The sequence below is a fragment of the Agelaius tricolor genome, unplaced genomic scaffold (assembly GCF_023055355.1).
Source record: "Agelaius tricolor isolate 1412-34295 unplaced genomic scaffold, bAgeTri1.0.p SCAF_11, whole genome shotgun sequence".
Lineage (NCBI taxonomy): Eukaryota > Metazoa > Chordata > Aves > Passeriformes > Icteridae > Agelaius > Agelaius tricolor.
In genome coordinates, this window is record NW_027269271.1 from 11910849 (window position 1) to 11938809 (window position 27961).

A 27961-nucleotide genomic window follows, 5' to 3' on the forward strand; every position below is an offset into this window, starting at 1 on the left:
GTTGGCTGCAGATTTAATACAGCTATATTAAAATTGCAAGCTCAAATGTGTGAAATTCATAAGAGACCTATTAAGAAATGAACAGGGAGTCTTCAGAGAGGCCCCAGTCTGGGGCACTGAAATCCCCTTTTTCAAAACTGCAGTATGACAGAAATGGTTCAGGGCATCACTAAGGCATTCTCAGTGAATCTTGACTGAAAGCCGGGGAAATTCAAAAGGGATCTGTAAATCTTTGCAGCAGAAGTGTGGGACAAGTCCTGTCAAGGACCATCTTCAACAAGAACAGCAATCTATCCTACTGCTTCACTCCACAAGGAAGTAGATTTCTTGTTTAGGACCAACCTAGAGAAAGCAAGGACTTTGTGTTCCTGGGTTTGAGTACAGAACTCATTTCATGAGTGAGAAATCGGAAACAGTGAGCAAGTAACCTTACTTCCAGAATTTCAGAACTTCTTGGATAATTTACATACTGAAAGGTTCATGATGGAATACTTTCATACTATGCTATGCTGCCTTCAGCATCATGACAGAGCTTTGCACATCAGAAAAGCTAAAGAAGCAGCCAGGTATATTTTTCATAATTCAGTAAACAATCTTAAATTGGAATTTGAGTTATAGTGAAAAGTAGGTTGAATACCATGCCTATGGATTAGCATTTTGTGAACTCCTACCCAGCTGCTTCTGCAGCTATGTCTTTTCACAAGAAAGAAAAACATTTTATGTAATTACTCATAAAATATGCAGTCCTCTTTATTTAAACATTTTTTTTCCTCAGGAGGAATTAAAGAAACTTTAATATTCTGACCTCTTCTGAGCCTTTTTCAGACTTTTAAATCACTTAAGTAACTAACCTAAAGCAGCCCTAGATAACACAAATTCAATGTTTTTCATCCTGCATTCCCCTGAAGAACAGTCATCTGTCTGCAGCACTGCCTTCTAACCAAACAAATCCTTGTGTCTGTTATTTAATGATTCTGTTTACTTATTTCACTGAAAGGCATATATCAGTCAGCATAGCAACAGCCTAAGCAAATTCTGAAAGCAAGTAGCCCTCTTCACTGCTATGGTTTTGGGAAATGGTGTTTGCACCCTCCTCAACCCATAAGGGGGCAACCAGAACAACTGAAAAAACTGACTCCAGTCTGAGTGAGAACTGAATGAACTCTCTTACTAAGTGCCATTCATAATATGGTGAATACTATTCTTAAATTATTGGAGCACATTATTAAAAGATAGTTTATAGAGATTTTCATGGATTTCCTTTCTTAGAACCACCTTAGCTAGAGGAATAGACTTCAGAATGTGTTTGTGTGTCCCTTTGAAGGAGACAACTAAGCACATTAGTAGTTTTTCATGTATGAAATTGTAAATGCTATTTGAGTTTGGATTTCAGATTTAAAATCAGATTTACATAAATATGAGCTTCATTTAGAAGTATTTAGAATACATTAATATTGTGATGACAGCAAAAATTATTGGTCTGAGATCTTATAAACACAAACCTATCACATCCTTCCTTACTCATATTAAATGTGGTTGTTCAGTCTCAGCCTCCCTACTACAATTAGGTTTTCGTATTCTTTTTGTATAACCTCCTACATATTATTCAAACTACTCTACCCTCTTATAATAAGACTCTTTATTTTCAATATATGTTTTTCCCAAGAAAATTCGAAGAAGGCAGTGTAGTTGTAACAAACTATTGCACTGATTAACCATCAGTACACAGAGTACATGATGGAGCAAAGAATGTAGATCCAGTCCTGAAACCATGTGTGATGGGTTTGCATTTATAATGAGATCTCAGATCAACATTGTTTGCTGTCATCACAGGTGTTTCTGGGCACCTGCATAAACAATATAGAGATGCATGTCAGGCAGAGTAGCCTAAATACAAAGATTGCCACTGACCTGTTTTCCATCCTGTCCCTGAATACAATTACAATTATCAAAACACTAAAAACATACATGTTAACAATCTCCTATGAAAATCAGCTTTAGCCACAAGCAAAGAGGATGATCTCCTGCATTTCTAACTTTTTAAAGCCTCAAGTTCACTTCTGATTTTTTAATCTAGAGGTTAATCCTACTGCCACCTCTACCTGCTACATAACATGCAGGAATTCACTGACTTCTGGATACCTCCTCATTCTCCAACAAAAATTTTGCAAGGGCTCTTGCTTTGCTTTATGATTAATATGTTGATATTAAAATAACATAGACTTTACTGTTCAACAAGCTTAATAGTATGTACGTATAGTAACATGTGCAATTAAATTAGATATGCAAAAATGTGGCTGGAAAGGCAAATGAGTAAACTGGAGGCTATATTCCATATTATGTCATACAAAACTTAGAGTTTTCAGTCTTACAGAAATCTCCTGGCCCTGAAAAATATGCTGAAACCAGTGTATGCCAAGAATAAGACAAGTTCCTCTAAGGTAAGAGCACATGTAAATAGTAGGAGTGGCTATGTCTTTACCCTTCTACTGAACTTTCCTTTAAAACCCTTGAAGTTACATATGCACTACATAATCCTATGTTCTTTGATGTAACAAGTTCACTTATGACATCAAAAATCTGTCAGCTGTGGCTCATGCAAGGTTAAATAGCTGATTTGCATTCTACTCCTTTTCAAGAGAAATTTTATAAAAATAGTTTTTAATGACCTTCTGCTATACTAGTTCTGCAGACACTGCTAAAATAAATACTTCCATATTAGCAGATGATACAGATATATATTTCTACTTTGTTTCCTTTTCATACATCTTGCTGTGATCAGCAGTCTGTCCAGCACAATTCAAGAAGCTCAGATTCCTGTGCTGTCTTTTTTTTTTTTTTTTTTTGTCTGATTTTTGTCTTCTGGACTTGCTTTCTCATAAAGCCACATACATCTGCTGTGAATACCCTCGCTGTGGTGATAGAGTAAAATAAGTGTATCCAAAGTTCTGCGTACTGGCCTTGGATGTACATATGGTCCCTGCTTTAAATGTTTGCTCTTATCCTTATCTGAAGTGGATGTTGCTGTTACCATTCTGTGAGATCTCACAACACCAGCAAAGTTCTGTTCTTTCTTTAAAACAGCAAAATACAACTTTAGCCTACAGACACACACACACACATATGTATATATAGTTCCCCTCTTATCTGTCAATGAAAAAGAGCATGCATCTGAAAAAAACTGAAGCAAAACATTTACTGAATCAGTGTTCTCAAAACGCCCGTTTTATGTAGACCATGGTGTTTTTTCTTTTTTAGAGACAAAATTCTCCCTCTCTAAGGTGGTCTTTCTTGAGCACTCAGGAGAAAAACTATTGGATAAAACACTCAGTCATCATTAAAAGTGTTTCATGAAGCAATAACTTGATTTTGTGAGCACCACCAGGGACTAGATGGTGGAATTTTAGGGCGGGCAGAGAAGTAGTTTCTTGTCCTCAAAACACCTTTATTTATACTTCAGTCAGTGCTAGCTTTCCCCCTCTTCCTCCTCCTGCTCTGTACTTCAGACAGCAGCACATGAGGATGACCACAAATGCTACTCATCTGTTCTTCCAACTCCTTCAACATCACCTGTGTGTGCAGGGATGTACAGGCAGATCTGCTCCTCTACTTGTCAGACTAGACAATGAAATTATCCTGGTGGATATGATGCACAAGGAGAAGGACTGTGTTGGCTCAGTTTAAGTTTCTTCCAGCCTGCATGAGAAGTGAAGAAACATTCTTCCTTTGGACATTTCAAAACCAAAAGAAGACAGAGTGACATCAGGCTTACCTGATGTCTCTGACAAGGCTACTGTACAAGAAGCCACCACAGGCAACACGGAAAGCCTTGAATTTTGATTTTTGAGAAAATGAAGGAAAAGGGATTTTCACAGATACTGCAGTTGAAGTGTTCCAATTTGTCCAGCTCTAGATTTGTCAAGTGTGCAAGCTACACTAATGGTTAAGGTCACCACTGTTGTTTATACAGCAGAAAATTTTCCCCAGATGCTACTGGCATTCATATTACATTCACCAGTGTTTTCAGGAATAAAATTAATTGCTGTTGCTAATAGTTCTATCCCATTAGAAATAGCACAGAAGTTAAGTAAGGTTAAGACAGAGTAAACCAGTGGGTCCATGTCTATACAAGGGTCACGACCTTTATTCAGACCCTGACAACAGTTCATGTTTTCTCATGTGGTTCCCCAAATCACTTTCTAAATGGATGGTAAGAGGGATGCTGATTACTGAAACATATGCCTGATAAGCCCTAATTGCCCAGTTCTTCTGTTAATTAGACACAAGTTTGGATCTTTTCTCCTTCAGAATTTTCCCAAACCAGATGCAATTAGATATCATCCAACACTCACATTCCCAAACTCATTAGCATTCTTGGCTATATGCTATTTGTATTTTGTAATTTTCTGGTTCTAGTAGCCTCTAATACTTAAGAATGACCAATGTTACCTTTTCACTTTCTAGTCCCTCTGGGCCCCTACCCTCAGAAACTCAGTATAAATGAGTGCCATGGTGTCTGTTCATTGCAACTCTCTACTTGGAAATCAACTTCCTTGAAGAGTAGCTGGCTGAAAGACCAAAGATAGCACTGGAGGTAATGGGGAGTTCAGAACAAGCCCTGAAATGCCTGAGTGTGGATGAGGACTATGCCACTGCTGACTGAAAAAAGAGCTCTAAATCCAACTCAAAGCTATATGCAGGACCACCTGCACTGTGTTGTCTCAGTTGTCCCTTGAGACAACAACTTCTGTTGTCACACGGCACCAAAATTGTTTGGTTTGAATTGTGTTGTTTGGAACATACATACATTTTAAAATGCACAAGATATGAGCCTTACAGGATAAAATGTAAAAAGCTATCTCAAATGAACAGGCTGTGAAACTGAGAGTTTGTGATGAAGAGAAGGATGAAAGTAATAAGCTAACTAGTGGACACATTGTGAAAAATGTACTAGGTACTCTGAAAAATGAAAGAATAGGCTTAGAAAGGGAAGATAACAAGAAATCCAAATGATACAATGTGAGGTTAAAATAAATAATTCTACTGGGAACAGCCTGGAAACATTAAAAATGGGAATATCTGAAAACTAGCTAATACCTGAAGGCTATTTTGTCTTTCATAAAGGCACTGACCTGTTAATAAAAATAAGCCTAACAGTACCCAAATAGATTGGGACTGGGATATATTTCATTAAAAAATACACTGCTGAGTGCCTGAAGAAAGCCCTGTGGCTGTACCTCCTGCTGTATCCATCAGTTGTGAGCTAGAGTGTTCCCATACCTTTGGCTGTGTCTGCAGGCCTGTGCCCATCACAGATCATGTGGACAGGAGGTTATTGTGAACAAGCACATCAGTGCAGGACACCTCTGAAGGAAGTCAGGATGAAAAAGCAAATTGTTCAATATCTGTATTTCCTAACACACTGCCCTCAGTAGATAGGAAGGAAAACAGAAGTGACATCTTCCACAAATAGCTATTCTGATTTTTAAACAAGTGTAGGTTAAAAAATGTTTGTACTACTTTCCTATCAAGCAAAATCAATGATGAAGCAGAGTTAAGTGAATACTATAGTTTTGAATACACAGTTATAAATTGTACTTGCATTTGTGTAAGATAACAAATTTTGTGTACTCACTTAAGAAATACCAATATATTTATGGTTTATCAATCCAAAGTTGTTCAAATTTTAGCATTCAGATTTGTGAATTATTCATAAAATAGCTGTGCAGTAGGAATTATTTATAGAAATGTTGCTGAAAATAGCACTCCTTTTAGACTGAGTCTAGTAAAAGAGAAAGCTAATTTTGTTAAATTGTTTAGATCAAATTATCTGCTTAGCCTTATTATTGAGAATACAGTGCAGTCTATTTTTAACTACACAGTGGGGCTCTCAGCACTTCTGAGAAGAGTGAGATAGAGCCTAACACATTCCACTGCTGCTGTTCTGGAGGCCTGCTGTGAATATGCAATTATGAATGGATTCAGTGTATGAATTTGCTTTGAACTGTACTATCTTGTACTGTGTTTCTGGGAACTGTTCTGTTCTGTTTCTGTCCAGAGTTCTGTCTTTTAAGGATATCATACATTACTGCAGAAGAAATAAAAGAAATCTTCCATAAGAGAAAGAGTAGGCAGAGCAAACAACATGACTGTTCTTATGGGATTCACAAGGGATTTGTATAGTACAATCTCAAGAAAATAGATTTTCTTATTCTATAGCTAGAAAGAGAAGGTGTTGGAGTCTCAGGTACAATTACAATGTATTAGGAGTCCTAGGTCAGTGTTTCTGTACAAGAACCAGTGTAGTTATAAGAACTATCTGCACTGCAGCAGGGAAACACTGGCAAAGGCTGAGGATTGACTTATGGCCTTATCTCTGGTGTCTGTTTCTAATTGAGAGATGCTGCAGCCCCTGAGCACTGTCACAAGTCAAACAAGTTATACCAGTTGAAGATCTGACCCTAACTAAATTCCCAGTTGTAATTTTGTGGTGTTACTGAGTCTAGAGTGGTGCTGCCATCCCCAAGCCAGTAATTACTGGCTGTGCCTGAGCCTGACATCAGCACAACACTAAAAAGTTAGATAAGACAAAATCTGTCCACCATTATTTAATATCCTTGCCCCCATTTTCTTCCTTCCCTCCTCCTCACTAAAGGAATCCTAACCTGAAATAACAAGAGACTTTTTTTACATAATTTCTGTCAGCAGAGGTTCTCAGAGACATCTGGCTGAGGACCCATTCTAGTGCTGGAAAAAAGTCTGTTTTCTGTGTAGGAGAATTCTTAGTTGCCTTTTCTCCTCTCCTTGAAACCTTTTTAACAAAGAAAGTTATGCTGCTATTTACTCCCTGTTCATCATTAACTAAATAAAACTCCATAAATATATCAGAAGACACAATGTGCCTGTATAATTTTTGAGAAGACAGATACACTTGCATAATACAGTGACATTTGATGCTTAGAGTCATCACTAGCAACCACCTTAAAGAACACTCAGAGTTGCATTTCATACACAGAAATGTTTATGGAACTGAACATCATTTATATTCAGTAAGGATTTCGCTCAGCATTTTTCCATTAGTTATCATGCAGACACTGTTTCATTTTTTGCGAGCACCAGGACTGGATAGCTACAAAATACAGATATGGTAGTTTGAACTCACACTTCTGGAGGTTTTTTTAGTTCAATTTCCAGGGACTAATTTGAGAACAGTGCACTAGCAGAGTATGAAAAAGAGAATGGTCCCATTCTTTCTGGTCACAGTGACAGATAATGTCTTTCACCATGCACACCTGTAACTAAGTACTTAGGTTTGGTAAACAGGCAATATGGAACAAAATTCTTAATCCTTATCCTGTCTAACTGAGTAGAATTTAGGGATTTAGCTCTGTGTAACACTTGCTTCACATTATTAATAGAAGATTACCTTTACCCTGTGTAATGGTGAGAGAATATGTTGTTACCTAGTGTTTGGTACTCATTGTACTCTATCTAGAAACAAAGTGGTGTTGTCTCACACGCATTTATTTTCTCTATACATTGTGAAATAGCTTATAAGTGTGCTACTTCCTTGTACACAAGTTATATTTTAATTATACCAAATCTGCAGCTCACGGGCTAGAGGTCACCTCCAGTTCTACCTCTCTTGCTGTCACTCCAGGGTTTTAGCAGTTTAACTGTAGGTTCGTATTTGTGACAAGAACACACATTCTTCATATCACATGGAAAGTAACAGGATTTTAGAATTCCTCTTTGTTGTTAGGCTGGACTGAACACATTAAAATATTGAAATTAAATATTAAAATTTGAAACACCATGAAATAGAAAATAATTCAGTCAAACTTGTTCCAGACTTAAATACTTTCTGTGAATTCAACTTTGGTTGACCAAAGAACCCAAGCTTGGATAAACTAAGATTAACCCTATGAAGCAGTTTTGTGGTGTCCCTCTGAGAAGCTCCCATGGCCCTTAGGGGATGGCTGATTAACTGATTAACTGCTGGGGCAGCTCCCCCTCCATGGAGTTTCCATAGCATGCCTATCAGGAAACCCTCACTGTACTAATAGTCTGCTCTTTACTGACTGAACCTGAAAAGATGGAAATGCCAAGTGACACAAGTTGATCCCTTGACCTTAATGAAAATTGTGTTCCAAAACCTTCAAGCTTTTCTAGCACGTATAGGTACAACTCACTTCCAGATGAAGTGAGACATTCTTTCTCTGTTTATAAAATTGTAAAGAAAGCCTTTGGAAACCGTATAGGTCATCTACTTCCAAATTATGCCCTGGGATACAATTCTCAATGATCATTAGATTGGTTTACTATTATATGAACAACACAGAGAAAGATTTCTTTCCCCCTTTAATCCCAAAGATGTTAATTATTTCTATTAATAAAAGAAAGTATTTACTATTCTTGTCACACTGCCTCATTTGCAATGGCATATTATCTTGGGAAGAGAATTGGTTTTGTATTCCTCCCTATTCTGAAATTCTCTATAGCTCCCTGTGGGAAGAACAAAGGAACAGGACTCGTTCTTCCTCAGCAGTCATACAGCTGAGCTCACAATATGATGCTGAGTTCATAATGCTTCCAAGTGTTTACCAAAATAAGAGAGAGAATGATGTTTGTTATGTTTGACTTCAGATTATGAGATTTCTGGAGTATATACTCCTGTAGCAATGAGAGGAAGGAAAGACTGGTCCAGAGGTCATTTTGGTTTCTAATGTTCCTTGTTCTTTCCATTCTTATTTCTTCCCCATTTACAAAAGCAATAATGTGGAAGAAAAAGTATTTGTAAAGGGACGCAGGAGGGACCCTTCTTTTGTTCACTCTGACACTTGGCATTTATTTTATCTCATTTTGGCAAAATTACATCGCAGCTGTCTGGAAGTGATATTTAGTCTGTTATGAACTCTGCATGAAGTATTTTTAGATTTGATTTTGGTAAGCTTCCTCTTAGTAAATTATTTCTAATTCACGTGAGTTGCATGATCCTGAGAGCTCCATTAACCTTCATTATGCCTTCTCCTCACTTCATAGTCTGAGCTCACATGCAAACAGAAAGAAAATATTTAAATGAAACAGTGTCTTTAAAAATATTCCAAACTTAAACTACCGATTTAAGGAGGCACAACTACCTTATCTATGCATAGGTGTCACCATTGTTCTGCTTGACTGCTTTTAGTGGACCTGAGCCCAATCAGTAGTTACTGACATTAGCCTCGGTTTCTTGTCAGCTCAGAAGAGCTCATTTTCTGTCACTCTGCTGCCCTCTAAAAGCATTGCTCATTTTAATGGTATTTTTGGGGATCCTATCCCCCCACTTTAATCTCAAATGAAAAGCAAAAAAGTCTCTTAGGTACTTCAGAAATTTTTCTCCCTCCCAGTTCACTCCCTCCACCCAGAAACAAATCTCATGCTCCATACTTTCATCAGAACACTCACAGAATCATAGAAGATAAACTAGAAACAGAAGCTTCAAAATGCCTTTAATCCATTCCTCCAAACCAGAACAATTTAGCATACTTGCATCATAAACTCTTAGCCCTGCCCTAGAAATATAGCCAAAATTAGAGTGCTTTATGCTGACAGATGATGTCATAGTAAATGAACACATTTGTCTCAAACTAAGACTTCAGGCCATTTGCTCTGAAGTCTTCAAAATCAGTGAATTAATTGTCTGAGCATTACAGAGTTTTCACTCCTCCTAACTTGTAACTATGCATGGAGCTGAGGGAATGTGCAGGTGTGACTGAGATCTAAATACTGTGCTATGGCAAAGAAAGGAAAACAGTTGATCAAGTTAGTGCTTGATCAGATGTCACAAATTATATGCAGCCTGTAGTTCAAGAATGTTATTCCAAAGATATCTGGCATTCCTTATGTTTCCCTTTAGGCTTTATATCCCTTCCAGTTCATTAACTCCTTTGTTAGTGTTGTCTCAGTTGCAAAAGATGGTAACTTACATTGTGACTTTTAAAAACATGTTCCAAAGAAGGGACTTGATCTTGGTTTCCTAGGAAAGTTTCTTAGAGCCCTTCTATTTCAACCAACAGAATGATGCTTGTATTAAAACAACCTGAGCTTCCCTCCTTCAGCACTGTGCAAGGTCTGGGTTCAGAAAATGGAGGTGTTGCTGTCCTCTGCAAGGGCTCCTCTCATTAGAGCAGCACAGGATAGACTTGCCTGGAAAGGTTTACCTCAATCTCTTGTTTCAGGAACCCACTAAAACACAAATATCTGGGAAGTCAATGGTACTTGGTCATGTAACATTGCTAGGAGAAATGTACTAATTGATTGAAAGTATGACACAGTTTCCTAAATTCATATTATATTTTATAAAACTCTTTAAAAAGCTGCAGTACAGGTTCCTCAAATCTAAGTGTTCTTTTCAAAGAGTAACCAGTAATTTGCATATTACTTCAGAGTCAGAACCCATGTTCAGAGTCTTGCATGTATCCCTTTAGTTATAGGATATCCATGAATCTGTGTAATAAGTAGGTAAAAAAAGTGCTGAAATAACAATCAGTAAGATTCCATTAGGTGGAATATAAGGTTTTCTCTCCTAATTTCAGGGATTAAATAATCAATTCATACAGAAAATTCTCTCCAGTTGCTGATTAGAACAATAGTTTTTTCACTGAGCCACAAAAATTTTTATTCATATTTACATATCTTTGTGCTTCAGTAAAATGAAATCAGTCCAGGATAGTGAGATTCTTCCATGCATGGAATAAAAGCCATCAAAAAGCACCACTGTACACAAGATTTTTAGTGATATGTCCACACTCCTTTACTATTGATAAGGAACTCATGAGAGACAATAACACAGCAGTCCTTTTCCCTTAAATTTGTATCTCAGTACTAGAGGCTGGCATTTCTGCTGCATTTTCCTTAAGATTACAGGCTTGCCTTTCAGGACCCTCTGACATGTAAAAACACCAGAGAAGGACTGACATGCTCATAAATCACTTTCTACTGCAGCCTTGGTGTTGCCAGGAGTCCCTGCTTATTGCAGCGTAGCCCGGAGCTGAGTGCAGCCTGTGATGCCAACTAATGCCTCCAGGAAGGCAGTGAGGAAGAGAGAATCATGTAACCCAGGGAGTTTTCCTGCCCAGACATGCCTTCTGAGCCACTGCAGGACAGCTAGAGTCCCAAAGCATCCTCACACAAATCAGAAAGCTCCTGTTTCTTGATTTTTGTTAGCCTTCACTCTTACACTTCCATCCTGCCCTCTCTGAAAGAGCTCAGTTTTCAGCTGCAGTAGTTTTCTTTGGCATACTGTAAGTGTATTACCCGGTAGTAGCATCATACTAGACCGAGGAAAAGTCTGAAGAAAGGGTCACCTAGGATAAGGAGTAAAGACTATTATCTTGTTCAGTTTAATCTGTTTCTTTTATTTGTATTCTTCCCTGCCTTCTTTTTTAATCTTATATTAGCATGTGAAGTATTTTTTTTCTCATTTCCTCTCTTACAATAGATTGCAGACAACTGTTTGCCAGCGCAGAAGGCTTAAATTACAATATGAATACAGACTGTGAAGTGCCTTAGATTCCTCACAATTACCCAAGACTGACTTGGTGCAGCAAAGCTGTCTGAATAGAATGCTGAAAGGCTTTTATCCTACATTCCGAATGTGTGAAACAGTGTACTATGTTACAGCTACGTTGCAGTTCTTATGCCTTTAGCATAAGTAACAGTGTTAAGTAATTTGGAAATATAATCAGCCCCTCAACATCTGATAAAGCACCTTCTTGTTTAGGGGTGCTTTTGTTTTCCAAGATACTGACATTCCCAACTGTCAGCCCTTTCAGTTTCCATAGCATTTTTAAAGGAACTCTGTTGTTCTATCAGCCACACTATTTTCCTCAGATTGTCTTAGAGATAAATAATATTTGATTATCATCTCTAGAGGCATCTAATATTTAAAATTTGAAATTTTTCGCATGCAGACTGTAGGGTCAGTTTCCTCTTTTTTATTATTTGTAAAGTTCCTTGAGAATTCTTTTATCTAATGGAGCAGCACTTGCACTTTGTGCTCTGAAACAATGTTGTTTCCAATTCATTACATAAGGAGAAATGAGGCATCTTGTGAAGTAAGCATTAGAATATGAAGTCAGAAAGTCTGCACTGCTAAGCCAGATTGGTCTTAGGGGAAATTGGATATTTCCACTCCACTAAAAAGCTATTATAATAGCATTCTTTTGACTGCCAAGCAAGCTGCACTAGAGACTTCATTTGCTCCCTGCTTAATGTATCTGACTTCTGATACCTCACTTTTGAGTCAAAGCAAGAGATTTTACCTTTTTTTTTTCTGTGAATCTCTTGTAGCTGCTGACTCCCAACCTTCATTCCTATACTGGTTTAATTAGATTCTAGTATTCTTGTCAAGTCCAGGACAACATAAACTTGCAGCAATGCAGGAACAATATCTTCTGAATTAAACACTAATTCCTCCAAGACCCAAAGTGCATAGACAAAGAGAAAAAACAATAAATTACATTTGTATCTAGATAGAATTTGCATTATACATTATACAACCTTGGCTTTCCAGCTTTATCTCTAGAGCACAGTGCTACATCTGCCTTGTAAACCAGGGTTTTTATCTCCTCCATTCTGCCTTCTTGCTCTGGTGTGTTACCTGATCTTGTTACATTTTGAAAGAAATATTTCCAAATCCAATATATTCTCTCTCTGAGACTGCTGATCAGCTCAAGGGATTTATAGCAGTGACATTTCCTGTACATGGAATTCATAGCAGAAATTAAAGTCTTCAAGGAACACTGAGTGAGATACTAATTTGTATTTTCCTAGCTGGTCTACATGTAGTGCACAGTCCAAAATTTATTTCTAGGTAATTCATTATACCCTCAAGGAACAACAAGGAAAGTCCAAACTAGGAAGGCTTATCACACTAGAAGGATTGAGCAAAGCTAAATCTACAGTCTGATACCTCAGTTACTTTGTACAGGTACCCTCGAGCTCCAGCTCCTGGGAGAGTCTTTGACCCTGCAAGGGAGGATGGAAAATCTGCAGCCAAAGTTCCTCTGCAAAGAGATCCATATCTGTGAATCTCATCTGAACTCTACTGTTCTAACCCCAGAAAGCAAACTGTAGCACAGAAAAATAATACACATTAAGGGATGCTTCCAGGTTCATGTCTGTATATAAGCCAGGTAAAGTTTTTAGGAAGTTCTATCATTTATTAAACCAACAGATAGAGAAAATGGTTTCTAAGGGAAAGAATCAGCAATTTATGTGGCTTAAGAAACCATAACCAGGAGTTCTGAAGAATCAAAAATACACAAGAGCTATCAACAGCTTCTGTATAGCTCAGACATGTAACTTAACAATAAACAAACATGAAAGACTGCCAGCAGCAAAACATGAGGGTAGAAATCAGAATAAAACAAGATTGCTTGAATGTCTCCATTTAGGTGTGTTTTTGTAGCCTGCTTTCCAGGCACTGGAGCATTCCCATAGACTATGAGTGTAAGCAACAAAATAAATGTATTTCAGGTCTGTATCAATTTTTTTAAAGAAATAAAGTGCCTAAACTGATACTTATTCTAAATGCTTTTAAAAAGAATTAGTTTTAGCCAAAAATATCCATTCTTCTTACTAATAAGCAATTGAATTTATGTGAAATGACGATTGACAAGTTTCTGAGGATCAAAAGTCATTTACAACCTAAGGACTTGTCTTTCACCTATTAATAATTTATTAAAAGGAAACATTTTGGTTTCTGTCAATCAGTCATTTAACAAAATCCCCAATGATTAATGTATGGATGAAAAATGGGCATGTCACAAACTTTATCTACTGAGTTTCCCTTTAACTCATTAACTTCTCTGTATCCTGAGTTCACTGAACAATGTATCAAAAAATGTCACAGTCCAGAGCAGAGCTTGACAATGTGAGCAGAGGGTAATCTATCCAAACCAGGAGGGTTGTGATAGAGCTCTGGTGTAAATCATGCAAGCCACACTCGGCCTTTAAAAACTGGTTTTGACTATAATGAGCACAAACTGTCTGCAGAGTGACTGTCACGTCATTAAGTTACTCCAGGGCTAAAACTTAGCACTTTATTTTAAAACTCCCCTTAAATCCCTCCAGGAAAATGTGGTGTAAAATCAGGTTGGGTTTTGCTGAAGTGCCCTTCAGGAAATGATTTGTATTGTCTGTAAGACGTGTGTGTGGCAGTAAAACAAAAAGATCTTCCAACAGGGATCATTTAGGGAAGTATTATTAACAGTCTTCAGGCTAAAGTTGTCATCCCTTGCATCAGATATAAGGCCTGCAGAAGTCTGTTTCCTAAAGAGTCTAAAGCAGATGAGAAGGTGCAACAAACTAATGCTTGGTTTCTTGGGGTTTATTTCTTCTGAAAAAGCCAGTGTCTTTTAAATTGTCTGTTCCTGCCTGTTCATTGGGAAGCTTTCCTGTTATTCCTGATGGTCTCCTGCTGAAATCCTGCATTAATGGGCCTGCCCACCTTCCCTTGACCACAAGAGAGAAGTGGGAACAGAGACAGGAGGTGTTTCCCTGCAACAGCCATATTTTCATACTAGAGAATGTATTTTCACTTTCTTTTTTCTCCATTATATGTTATTTTAAAATAAAAAAAAAACTAATTCTTTCAAATAGCCCTATGGCATTCCATCTGGCCCCAAAGACAAATATTTTCCCAAAGCACTGGCTGAAGTAGATTCCATCTGGAATCACTTTTCTCCGTATTTGTGACAGATTGACTCTGTTGTATTCATAAGAAAACAAATAAGCAATAATTTGTTTCATCAAAAAGCAAAAAGTCAATAAAAAAATATGTGTGAAATACAGTTTCTTCAGTTTCCCACTTTTGAGTTGCACAATATTATCTTCAGCATCTTCCCATTTCTGTCAAGCCATCTCCTTTTATATAGATTTTAAATCATTTTATTCTAGGTATAAATCTAAAATGGATTTTCAAAGCTAACCATTATGAGCCATCATGCTTTTTTATTGCTATTTAATTGCCTTAATACCACAAGCACTTTGACAAATTGGCTAAGGTTTGGTTTTTTTCCAGTTTCATGTTAGTAGTTTTTACTGTTATTGCTTAATGTTTTGGTGCTTTTTTAGAAGCAGGAGATGGGAATCTTGGCTAGGAATACACAAATGCAAGACAAAATCTCAGAACAGAATTTTTGTTTGGTCAGGAGAGAGGGCTATAAAATACAGATAAGAACTTTATAGTCTGAACTGTACAGTGGCTCCATTGAAATTTCCTGTTCATGTTTTGTGGTCCTTGATATGAGTTTGTGCATGTTTTCAAAATTGTATTTTTGGATTGAAAACACTTTCAGAGCTCCAGCACAAGTTTTATGTCCAGCGTTATTTTTTGCCCTTGTACAAATAGCTCTACTTTCTGTAGCACTGATAGCCAAGCTGCAGAAACTAATTACAAGATTTAGTAGAAATATTTTATTAAATTTCTCTGCCATTTGCTAATAGGTTAGTTAAATCTCCCTGTAAAATTAATATCAAATCTTTAAGGTTATGTAAATGCCTCCATTAATCAAAATCTTGGCCCTTTTTTATTAATTAGATCTAAAAGCTTATGTAAAACTTCACCAGCATTGCCCATGAATTTTATTCTCATAGGCACATTGCTAAGCCATCCTTTAAAGACTCACTGACTTTGTGATGCTCAGTTGGTGAATTTGCCCTCATTAAAGCTAGAAAGAATGCCTGCATTGAACTTCTTGTGGACAGAAACCTTTTTCTCTGTACATGAAATCTTTGCTTCTGAGCTGTTCACTGATGCTCACTCCTCACTCATTTCATGTTTGTCTCCTGTGAGATAATAGTGGTGCTTTAATTTTGATATTGTAACTGGAGGATTATGACTGCACGTGGGGATTAAGTGCTGGAGATGATAATAGCCTAAAGTGCTGAAGAGACATTGAAAAATACAGGTTATGGAGAGTGTCAGAAGGCTTCTGATGGGGTATCACCTGAGTCTTCATCATTTATACTCCTCTGTTGTCACAGCTCACTAAATCCCACAAAACTGCAAAATTCCAGTCATGTCCAAAATTGGGAATGACCTTGTTTCCTTTGGTCATAAACTGCAACTGTAAAAGAATTACTGCAATGTGACTTGATGAGCATTGTTAAGGTTTTTTTAGAATACATTGTCATCTTCATTTGGAAGATGAAAAATGAAAATTTTGTGTGGAATAAGTCATAGATTGGTTTGGTGTCAGATCTGCTTACTGAGCTGTAACAGCTTTGTTCCCTTCCAGTGTCCCAGCCAGTGCTCTGTGTGACTGCAAAGGCACAAAGCCCACCCATTTCCACCAGCTCCTCAACTGCTGCAATCCTGGTCTCTAGCAGCTGAAAAACCACCCAGTATTAGTCCAAGACCACAACTTCCTATCTCAGAGAGCAGGATTCAATGCCTCTTTTAGAGACACAAGGAGGGGGTAAAGGATAACACATGACAGGGTAAAGAATCACAGGTGTTGAAATTATTAACCTTTAAGTACCACCATGCAAGCTTCATACTTATATTGTGAACACAGTTGTTTAGATTGTCTCCAGTTTTAATTTTCCACAAGTTTGAAAGAAATACCTACATTTATGTCAGTGTTTACTTTGGCTCACAATTTTCTGTGCTAGTTGTACAAGAACTCTCAATGTACTCCACTTTCTTGTAATCAAAAGAATGTGGCCTCTCCTAGTAGATGCTAACTGCTGCCCATATGGATTTTTCTGAGCATTGTGCTGATACTAAAAGTCTACAGAGTGGTGTGGCAATCAGACCTGAGTCAAACCCCTGGTAGAAATGGAGGAAGGGAAGTCAGAATTCAAATCAATTCTTTCAAAGCAATGTAGAGACCTCTGGTTTTCCAATACATTTGCTGAGCCTGAGTTCCTGGAATATCATGAGCTATATGAATGACAGAGCCTTTGTCTCTAAGAAGAGGCAACTAAGAATATTAACTTGCTTGTTCAGGATTTTTTAAGTCTCAAGGAAGAATCTCAACCATCACACAGCAGGCAGCATGCCCAGGGTGACAGAATGACCAGGATGAGGATGGGCACACTACCATGACTGCCACTGTGCCCATGCATAAATACTAAATTTAGTTTACAAGGTGCTTTGAATTGTCTTTAAGGCATCTTTTCTTTGGTATATTCAAGTGCTAAGGTGGGAGCAAAGAGGCAGTAATCCCTAATAGCTCACCACTAAATATGTCAGTTTTTTGAGGGCTATTTTTTCCCCATTTCTTCCTTCCTGCAAGGGAAGATTGATAGAAATGAGCAATTGAATCCCTTAAAGTGAAATAGTATTTAAAACTTTTATTTCTGTTCTGTAAAACATAAATAGGAAATGTAAAAGGCAGCAAGAAAAACATATGTCATAACTTCAGTAAGGTTTGTGGTATATCCTCTATTTTTTTTTTGAGTAACACAATTTTGATTTCAAAATAAATGGCTTCAGTTCTCAGAATTATTCAGTTTCAGAAACAGCCTTAGAAATTAGCAAGTGCTTGCTTTCTATACCCTTATTTGAACATAGAATTCTTTTACAGCATCTGGGATCATGCTTTGTGGCATACCCATACATTGCTTTACCCACTACTGAAAAGCAGCATGCCTTACTGAGCTGAAACAGCACCTGGCTCATTGTATTCAAGGCACTACACAGCATTTAGAACAGGTTAAGTATCCAACTGAAACTGCAAGAAGCATTTTGCTCAACAGAACACAGCTAACTACTGGAGTTTGGCCACAGCATTTGGATTAACACCTCTGTCTTGCAGGCAAGATTGCCCACAGAATTTCCTCATTATTCACTTACACTACTTGTAAGCCTTCATCCCTATTTAAAAGTAAACCAGGCCTTCCAGGATGGTGTCAAGAAGCAGAATACATTAAGAATGGATTTGCTTGCAGTGAGACACATTCACAAAATCTTGTTATTTTAAGATGTTGCAGGAAACGTGTGGTGCTTTCTGAACAGAAATGTAATTTTCTTTCTTGGAATTTCTGCCTACAGAAAAAGATCTTTATATCTCAGGAAGGAAATGTTGTTAATGCCACCATTGTTAGAAAATCCAAACAGGAAGATGCTACAGCCTTTAAATGCCATTATCAGTGCCATGCTGCTTTAACCTAATAACTCTTGGTTAGTACTGTAGCCTGTGGGTTGCCAGACCACTGGGAGTAAGCTCAGCTTTAAACTTCTGAAGAATTTTTCCCTATTTCATCTCTATAGAGTATATGACAAATATGTTAGAGAGGGGTATCAGCATGATGTCACAGTTTAAGAGACTTGCCAGAAGAATGTATGAAAACATGGTGGGATTAAGGGCAAGTCAGCAGGATAACCCTCCCCACCTTAATTTTTATTAGTCAGTCTTGACAATTATCTGCATTGGGAAATATAGGAGAATACAGCCAAGTGTTTCTCTACTGCAAAGCTGTAAATTTACAAAGAACAGACAAAGTCTTGCTTGTCAGAAGGCAGCAGAAATCAAACAGTACATGGTTCCTTTGCTCTCAGTTCCAAAGACAGCACTTGGCCAATTGCAAATACAGCCATACAGTGCACAGCTGCTAAATAAAAAGGAGAGGAGCTGATTTCTGGGCTCTGAGGACAGCTCCTTTCCACACAGCAAAACTACTCTTTCCCTGTTGAAATGCTGCATCCATGTCCAAACCATCTCACTGAATCATGCCCAGGCATAAAAGGAAAAGGTAATTAGGGTGTGTGGCACCAGCAAACACTATGGTTTGCTGTGGGCCAGCATTCAACCCCATACCCCAAACCTTTTGTATTTGTAAGTGGAAACATACCCCACTAAGTCTTTTCCCTAAGACAAAATTCCCCTTTGACAGGGAATTTTGTGTTGCAAACCCTTTTTGCTTTCTTCATTTCTGTCTTCTCACTTGGAAAGATTCAAGGAGATTTTAAAAAGGCACTGAACAAATTTACCTGTATCTATTAAATGTGACAGGCAAGCTCCAGTTCAGTTAAGTGCTGACTGCAAAGCTGTAAGCTTGCATTAACCAGGGGAAGGGCCAGTTATACTGCCCATTCTCAGAGTCTAAATGCACTTTGGCTCTAAGTAGCTTAGATTTCTGTTTTTGAACATCTAGTTGCAGTCAGAGCCAGCTGAAACCACTTATTTTATTAAATTACTACAGAATTTACTGATTTTCATGGCTCAAACTCTTTCCAGGATTATATATGATCTAACTTCATGGGGAATTTCAGTTTCAGCTCCTTTAATTTCCTAAAATTTACTTTCAATGAAAGCTAGCTCACCTACCTCATCCAGCCTCAATAGAATAATATGTATTTTCAAGATGGAAAACCAAAATTGTACATTAAGCATGAGAATTACTCCAGGAGGAATTCTGTATAAATTCTCATATCCAATCCATACAGCTTTCAAGGAAAGCCAAACTGCAACAAATTCCAGCCCCAAATTGCATCCTTATTGCTCAGAGCAAGATAAGGGATCCCAGAATCCGCTAAAAACATACAGATTTCCAGCCTCTGTTAAAAGGAGGACTGTCTGCACAATCTTTAGTCATTATCTACTAAATAGATGTCTCCATATATTTTAGAAAATATGCTTTCTCCCATTAGATCCATCATCATATCACACATTCAAGGGAAAAGCTTATGAGATTTTATTGAGTACCTGATATAAATGTTACTGAAAATTAAAGTGGCAGGAAATCAACAGAAGAAGCTTTTCATTTTATTTCACTTAGTCCTGCACCACCCATTTATTTTCCCAGCTGTTTCAATTAACTGCAGACTTTGCTAAAGCAGACTGCCCATCGTGTTTCCTGTTTCAGTCAATTCTCATAATGAACTAATTCTTCTGTAGAGACACTACTTTGTTATTCTGTACACTTGGGATTTGCTAACAGCAGAACACAAGAGAATAGGTGTGAAAAAAACATGAAAATGTTCTTTAATGTCTTTGTTCAAAAGAAGCTCCCTGAAGCCTGAAAAATTAACAAGCAGATAGCTAAGACCACTTCAGAAAGGTCACCTCAAGAGCAGTGGTACAGAAAGATGGAATGGACAACAGACTAAAAATCCCTTGTTCAATACTTCTCTAAGCGGAGACACCTGACTGCAGAATGTCACTGTATATGCACTGATGAGCTGTGAAAAGAGATTTTCTAGAAAGGGCACATACCTCTCAACTGCCCTTAAAAACCTGGATATTGCTACTCTCAGGTAACACTGCAAAGCCACAGGGTTTTGTTGAACAAAACCAGAGTAAGATGAAGAAGGCACAATTCTCTAAATTCCGAGAACTGCAGTTGAACTGATAGCACAGTCTCAGTCCATCTGCAGCTCTATGAATGGTAATTACCATTCCAGTTCTGAGAACTTTGCTTTGTGCATGCATTAACCTCATGTGAATAAATAATCATACTCAGGAACATGACTAATGAACTGCAATTTTTAAACCAATGTACTACTGAGCACAATATATCACAGAAGATAAAGAACTAAATCTGCTTTAGAACAACAGTGCAATGAGGGAAGCTTTGGCTTTTCTTCTTGAGCTTACTTTCTAAACCTAACCTGTCAAAATACAAACTTACTGAGATTTAAGATTCCTGATGTTGCTCTGCTTCAAAGGAATGTAGTTAAGCCAGCTGAGCCATGAGTGTGCAATCACTTCATCATAAAATGCAAGGTTTCAGGTGTTTACATGATAGCATTTACCCATGAACACCATTTTGAATTGTAAGAATTTTTCAAGGTAGCATTGTTTTTCACATATAATAAATACGCTGACATCAGGGTTAAGTGGCTGTGGCTGAACTTCACGATTTCCTCTTTCTTAAAATCAATGCTTTCCTCTGGTGGCTGGGTATATTTTCACATGTTGCTGACTCAGGACATTTGCTCTGTTGCTGTTCCTAATACTGACGTTAATTACTTTTTACAGTACAGAGATCCTACTACCTCAGTTGTAATAAGATAATGTTGGGATGTATTCCCATTTTCAGTAGACTTAATGCCTATCAAAATGTAACAGGATCTCAAAGCAAAAGTAAATATCAGAGACTAGAAGAGACTTTAGACTATTTATTAAATAAGGTTCTTAAATAATACCTTTAATGACCCTAGTAATTTGTAATATAGTAATTGAATATTACAGGACTAGCATACAATAACATTAACAGCATTGAAATTGATACAGATTGACAGATTTTTATGTAAAATCAAAATATGGCATCTGAAGTTATTCTGTAGGGATGATTCAGCTTTTACTGGCTTTAGAAGAAAGTTAACTAAAAGAGGAGATTATCATACCAGCAGAAAATTAGGGTAATAAAGAATGTTGTTCAGATTTTAGAATTGCTGTTGTATTCTAGCTTTTGTTCAGAGCAGTTAACCATAAACTAGAAATGTGAAATTGAAGCTTTAAAAAAAGAACCAACAAAACAGAAAATACAGAGCTGAAATTAAACACAGATCATAAAGTTTTGTTTCTACTTTCTAACAATATGAGAACTCTTCAGCTATGTCCTGGAACTGAGGGAATCAGCGTGCTTATTAAACTTCTGAAAGAGGATGGGAATTAAAAAAAGGTGGTAACACTGATGAATTAGAATGTTTTTTGTGTTAGGTCTAGATAGGATGCTGAGACACTTCAGAAAAACCTAATAAAACTGGAAAATTAGCCAACATTGTCAAATGTTACCTAATCCATATTGGAAGTAATCAGTGGAGGTCCTTGGGAAACTGACAAATTGCCAATGAAATGTGACAGTTCAGCAAAAAGCCTCAGTTTGATGTCAATCTGGTCAGTTCAGTTTGCACATGTGTTCAGGGGACAGCTTTGAGCCCCTCTCCACAGAAACACTGACTCAGGGAAAGGCTCAATGCCTCCTGCCACTAAGCCTTCAGCAGGCTGAGCTGAAGGCCTGACTCAGCTCTGTCTCAAAATCTCCATGTCAAGAGTGGAACACAGGGACTCTCTACAGAGAAATGTACAGAATGACCACTATCAGGCAATCCAATATCGACTTTATCTCCTGAAACACAGAAAATACTCTGAGCAAAACAGCTGTGATCCCATAGCCTTTCTCAAATTTGCCATCTATGCACAACTTCTAGCATCAATATATTTCAGTGGGTTTCCCTGTATTCAAATCTCTTCAGTGAATTATTTTTTTGAGTATTTGAAATATTTCACAGCTCACATTACTGTGAGCTAACACAATACCTGGATACACAGATTTTCTATATTCTGTTGCTGGGTGACTCCTAAGTTTATACGATAGCTCTCAATGGCTTTTCATTGTCTTTTTAAAAAAATGAGTTTACATGTGTCTTCCTTAAACTGCAGAGATTTATGGAAATCATTTTGAATGGATATTGAAAGAGAAATGTCTAGCCTGAATTGATGCATAAACTCTGAGAATCTGAAAAACTGTTTGCAGAGTTACAGTGGCTTTAATAAATACATCCATGTTGACACACACCCATAAATATACATCCCTTCAGTTTCACTGCACGCAGGGCTCCTTCATAGCACTGCCTGCAGTCCTTAAGGAAAAGTAATTTGCTTTTCTGAAGGAAATTCGGAAACTAACTGCCCTGAGGAAAATGCAGTAGCTGTCTCTCAGCAAACTTTATGCAAGTTTTCTCTTAAATAAGTGCCATTAGAAGTCCTCACTCAGCACTTCTTTTACAAATAATTCTTAAAAAGTAAAACTGCCCCTATGGCACAATGATTTCTAGACTGTTTTCTCTGCTTTTCTTTCCTCCCCCACATTCAATATATAAGCAAGATAAATTGCTACAGAACCTGCAGCTCCTTCTACAGCACTAGAGAGCAGTAGATTTAACAGCAAAGCCAAAAGAAGTCTCAAAATGTGTGATCCCCAATTTATCTTCTGTTCCCATCCCAGCCCCAATGAAGACATAGTGAGTCTGCCAACCCTGGGAGTAATGCAATAACTCTCGGTACAAAAACTTGTAAACTAACAAGAACACTGAGAAATGTGACTCTTCACAGCCTCAATGGTCTTTTATGAACAATAAAGATCTTAATAACAAGCTGTGCAAATAATAAAGTCTCTTATGTTTGTGATTTGTGAGAGACCAGCAAATCACAGGAGGTCCAGAAAGGTTTCTGGTGCTTTGATGAGCAGGCTGGCAGTTCTGCCCCTTCCCCATGGACAAGAACAGAACCATATTTACAAACAGGCTTGAGCATATTTCTGCCAAAGCACTGATGGGAAGTAGGGGGGTTATTTGTGCTCAGGTTTTGCATTTCAGACAGGAACACACTGCTCTGCCTGGACTGAACTAATTAAGGGCTAATTGACTGTCTAGCACCTATAAAGAGATAATTCACCCACGCCATCTCCCACTGGAAACTGCAGTGACTATAGGCATAGAAAGGATTGTTTATTTAGTGGTCAGCATAAGACACACATAAGTATTTGTTAGTAAGAGCAGAAAGAGGGCAGATGAGGATATGGATGTTCCTAATGGATGATTAAATCTGGGGAGCTTGATCTCCCTTCATGCTGTGGATGTTGTGTGCTGCAGTCACGCCTCTCGCTGCCAGCCTGCACTGGGATGATAATCACTCACTATGAAAACTCATTAGCTGCACAGCAATGAGCCCTCCACTGCTGAAGCTTGGTGCTGTTCTTAGTACCATGGCAATGATCTCTAACTGGATGTCCCAAACTCTCCCTTCTCTGGTAGGACTAAATACCACCAGAATAACCACTTCAGATACTCTAGTAAGTAGCTGTTATATGTTGCAAGCTATCTTAATGCTGAATTCGTATTTAGGTGCCAGCAAAAGTGTTAGTTTGTTGCCTCTTTGTAAATCTCTTTTTTAGTTACTAATCTTTTTTCATCTCTTAATGCATGCTACTTTTTGGGCATCATAAAACTGCACATTGGTGAGCATGTTGTGGTCTTACTATGAAAGGGAAGGTTTCAAAATAGTATCCTTAAATATGTAAGAACAAATGCCTTCATCTTGAGCATGAAATGCTAAAAAGAGTACAGCAATGTCTTTTCACTTGTCTAGACTGTTCTTCCTATCTTTACTGCTCCAGAAAAATGCATTTTGTTGTTTAGAATATTAGATCTGGCAGTAGCTTTCTTTTTGAAAATTGGATAATGTTACCTAATAACTATTCACTATAATATAAAAAGGGTCGGATTCCTTCCTATTTTTCTTTATTGGAATACAGTTAAACAAATAAGCTGTTAGAAACAAGACAAAATTGGTACTAGGAGGTTAGATACCAGAATTTTTGAAAGGCTGCTAATGGGAATAATACAAATGACAGAAATATCACTTTATATCATTGATGCTCATATACAGCAGCCTCAGTTAATAAAAACCTCCAGGAAAGCTGTGAATAGCTATGAACTCATGAGAACCCCAAAAAGTCAAGTAACTTTTTACTTTAGAGAGAACACTATCCTGGTATTCATAAATTAAATTAGAACATAATTTTCCTAAATGTTTAGTAAAACACTCTTGTCTATGTTTCTTTTTGTGTAACTGCAATCAGATGTTTATATAATAGTAGGTTATGTAAAATATAAATGTAACTATTTGTATAGCAGTTCACAATTCTCAAAACTCAGAATTTTGTAACTAACAATTATGCATTTACTAACCAAAATGGAATAACTGAATATATGCATGCAGGAAAAATATTACTGCAGAAAATCACTGTATTTAGTCTATAAATATTAATACTTCAAAATTAAATATGTTGTAAGAAAATTTCTGTTATCTTTTAGAGCAGCAAGCTGAGAATACAAAGAAAAGCTCTATTTTCCTTAAATGTAATTTCATTTCACTGAGTCACAATATATACTGCTAGTTCTTGTGGCTGTATAAGTAGAAGTTCCCTATCACATTTACATCCAAGTTTAAAGTTACCACTGTGTAACTATAAGAGGCACATTAGTTATTATGATATATATATATATTGATACATACATACATATATATATATATATATATATACACACACACAAATATATATTTGTACTGATTTGTTCAGATTCCAAGTAATACAAAACTGTCATGTTCCCCTTGGCTACAACAGGGCACTGCTGATAGAAATGCCTTTGAAATATTAAGAATGCCTTTAAGAATGCTCTTTTCACTCCTTGAGTTGAGCTATATGCATATTTTTTGTTTTGATAAGGGTAGCAAGAGTGCCAGTAGAGCTGGGAAAGTGATGATAAAAAGTTGATTATCTGAGCTTGGCAACATCTGCCAAATAAAAAAAACATGAACTACAATCATGTAGGGTTCTTTTTACACAAAACCAAGCACCACAAATCTGGTACCTTTCTTAAAACCGTAGATGTTGGCTGAAAGAATTTATGCCCCAAGTGCTCAGTAATACCAGAGTCATCACTGACTGATTTTTGGCTGCCATCCAGAGTTCCCCACCTGCAGCTTCTCCAGTGAACTCTGCAGTATGAGCACTTCTCCAGAATTTCTCTCCCAGCACATACACAGCTCATAAATTGTGTATATTGTACAATGTAAAAAAAGGACAAAACCTTCCAATTTCCTGTCTTCAGCTGGAAGAATTGTACAAGGATGTGGGGTCAGATAAAGGGCCTCTCCTCTCTTGAACCCTGTTACAGTACCAGGGTTGAAATTGCAAGACAAACCAGAAAATACTGTTTAAGCAAGCATCCTAAGGTACTACCCTTTCACTGTTCACCATAGTAACAACAGAGGTAGCTGTAACAGTTCTATTAGAATATATGAAAGTGCAAGTGAAAAAATAAATCCTTTAGAAGTGAACCAAGTCATTAATACAGCAGCCTGCCATGGCAGTGGTTAATATTGGACTTTATAGGGACTCCTCTGTTTTCCCCAGAATTTCAAGAACTAGTAAAAGTTACTATTGTTGTTTTCTCTTGTTATTTCTTTTCTTTCTTGTTTACTAAGGCCTGTCAGCAATAAGCCTACGTTTGAAAATTTGATGCAGTAGCTTCTGTAAGGTTTTGATGACTTTTAGCTCTTTTTTGCATAGCAGTTTCTGCTTGAAGGGATTAAATGTCAAACTAAAACAATAACAGAAAAATAAAGTGAAGTGCACCTTTGCACACATGCATGTTTTTGTTTGCCATCACTCATATTACCCATCCTAATTAATGAAGGAAGCCTAAATTTCCAAAGAGAGGGAAGAACAGAAAAAAATCATAGGACTGTAGCCAAAACTGTAGATGGCTACTGCCTCTTCAATTACTTCTTCAGAGGAGTCAGTCCACAGAGATATTGGCATCTCTTCAGAGATAAGGAATTCTGCAACTCCTGCACTAAGCTGCCAGGAAAGCATCAGTATCAAAGCTTCCCAGTTTAAATAATCACTTTCTCTGCTGGCACCGAGTACAATTGTATAATATAAATAGCAACTTATTCCAACTGTGTCCAGACCAAAATTACTTCAATGATATCCATTAGCATCTGTACCATGAAATTCATCACTCAGTACAATATTAGGAAAGAATAAAGCACAATATTAACTGTAATTTACAGTTTAAAAAGAAAGTTCAAAAACCGTTTCTTGTATCTATTAAGTTCCATCACCTGAATGCTTTCAATCATCTCATTATATTGCTTTCTGTCATTCCTACACTATTTCTGTACATCCCATTAAAGAGATACTGAATCCCACACAAACATTAAATGCAGTTCAGTGTTACCCTGCTCTGCAAACAAATGTAAATTTATTTTTTTTTGCCTTTCTTTCTCAGTCATGGTTGCTGTAAAAATGAACAGGTTAGGAATTCCCAGTTTTCTGCTGTCCCAGTGAAGGACATGAAGTGTCTTAATCACCCAGTGGCTCGCTTGCCATGAGCCCCATTCCCCTGGCCCAACCAGACACTTTTCCATCCCACCCTGAGCAAGCCCCTGTTCCCTTGGCTAAATGCAGTGGGAGCCTGGGGAGCAGTTCCTGTGAGGTGCAGCTTCAAGAGCAAACCTGTCCCCCACTCCAAAGTGCTGCTGAGCCAATTCCCTCCCATGAGTCACACACTGTGCTCTCCCCAGGCTCATACGTTTGTTCTTTCCCGTCTTTGTTGTTCCCATCAGCCTAAAGTAAAAGTCATCCAGGCTGAAAGGACATGTTTGTTCTCTGCTGATGAAAAACTCTAATGTCCCTTTGCAGAGAATTAAATCACCTGGTTTGTGCTGAATCACAAGCATAGTACCATTCTCATCCACCCTGGAAACTGTGTGTGCTAAACTCCTCTAGAAAACTGTTACAAAGGTGTGAGATTGGCAAAACTGGAAAACTACCCAGCTAATTAGTGAAGAGTAATAATTGTTGGCTAGTAGGAACCTCAGTGCAGACATGTACTGCAAAAATAAAAATACCCTGCTGCAGTGTTTGTTTCAAACAATAAAAAATCAGTTCAGTTCCTTTGATTGTTATTATTTTGTTGTTACAGACTCAGATTAGCCCCAAGGAAGGGTGGCAAGTTTATAGTTCAGCCCAGGATCCTGATGGCCGTTGCATTTGCACTGTTGTTGCACCTGAACAAAACCTATGTTCAAGAGATGCCAAAAGCAGGCAGCTCAGACAACTACTAGAGAAGGTAAGTCTTCCCAAAAAATTCCTCCTTTTGGTCATTAAACTTCCCATGGAAATCTACTGCTTTCCTTCTCAGTTAATCCATCATGAACTAATGAAGAGTTACCTGATAAAAATTGTTATTCAGGGTGTATTCCCTATCTGTGTTCTCATCTCTGATTATTACCTATTTTCCTTACATCACACCTTTCCCAACCCAAGTTTTATCTCCTCTCTTAGTTACTCCTCCCAAATTCCCAAATACAACAGGACAGATTTTTCTGTGTAAAATCAGTTACAAATCCCACTTCAAGCTAGCTCAGGGATTTAAACTACAGCTTCT

The 27961-nt window shown here is 37.5% G+C and overlaps 1 protein-coding gene across 2 annotated transcripts in view; it reads left to right on the forward strand.

Moving 5' to 3' along the window:
• The window catches only part of OLFM3 (olfactomedin 3), a 47331-nt gene that overhangs the window by 4984 nt on the left and 14386 nt on the right, over positions 1-27961 (forward strand). Inside the window, exons 1-2 of one of the 2 annotated variants that reach the window (XM_071436125.1) lie at positions 23650-23793; positions 27497-27643. In XM_071436125.1, coding sequence (XP_071292226.1) covers positions 23665-23793; positions 27497-27643 — 276 coding nt within the window. In that variant the 5' untranslated portion in view covers positions 23650-23664. Of the gene's footprint in view, positions 1-23649; positions 23794-27496; positions 27644-27961 lie in introns of those variants that run through there. The other variant, XM_071436126.1, reaches the window with a different exon arrangement.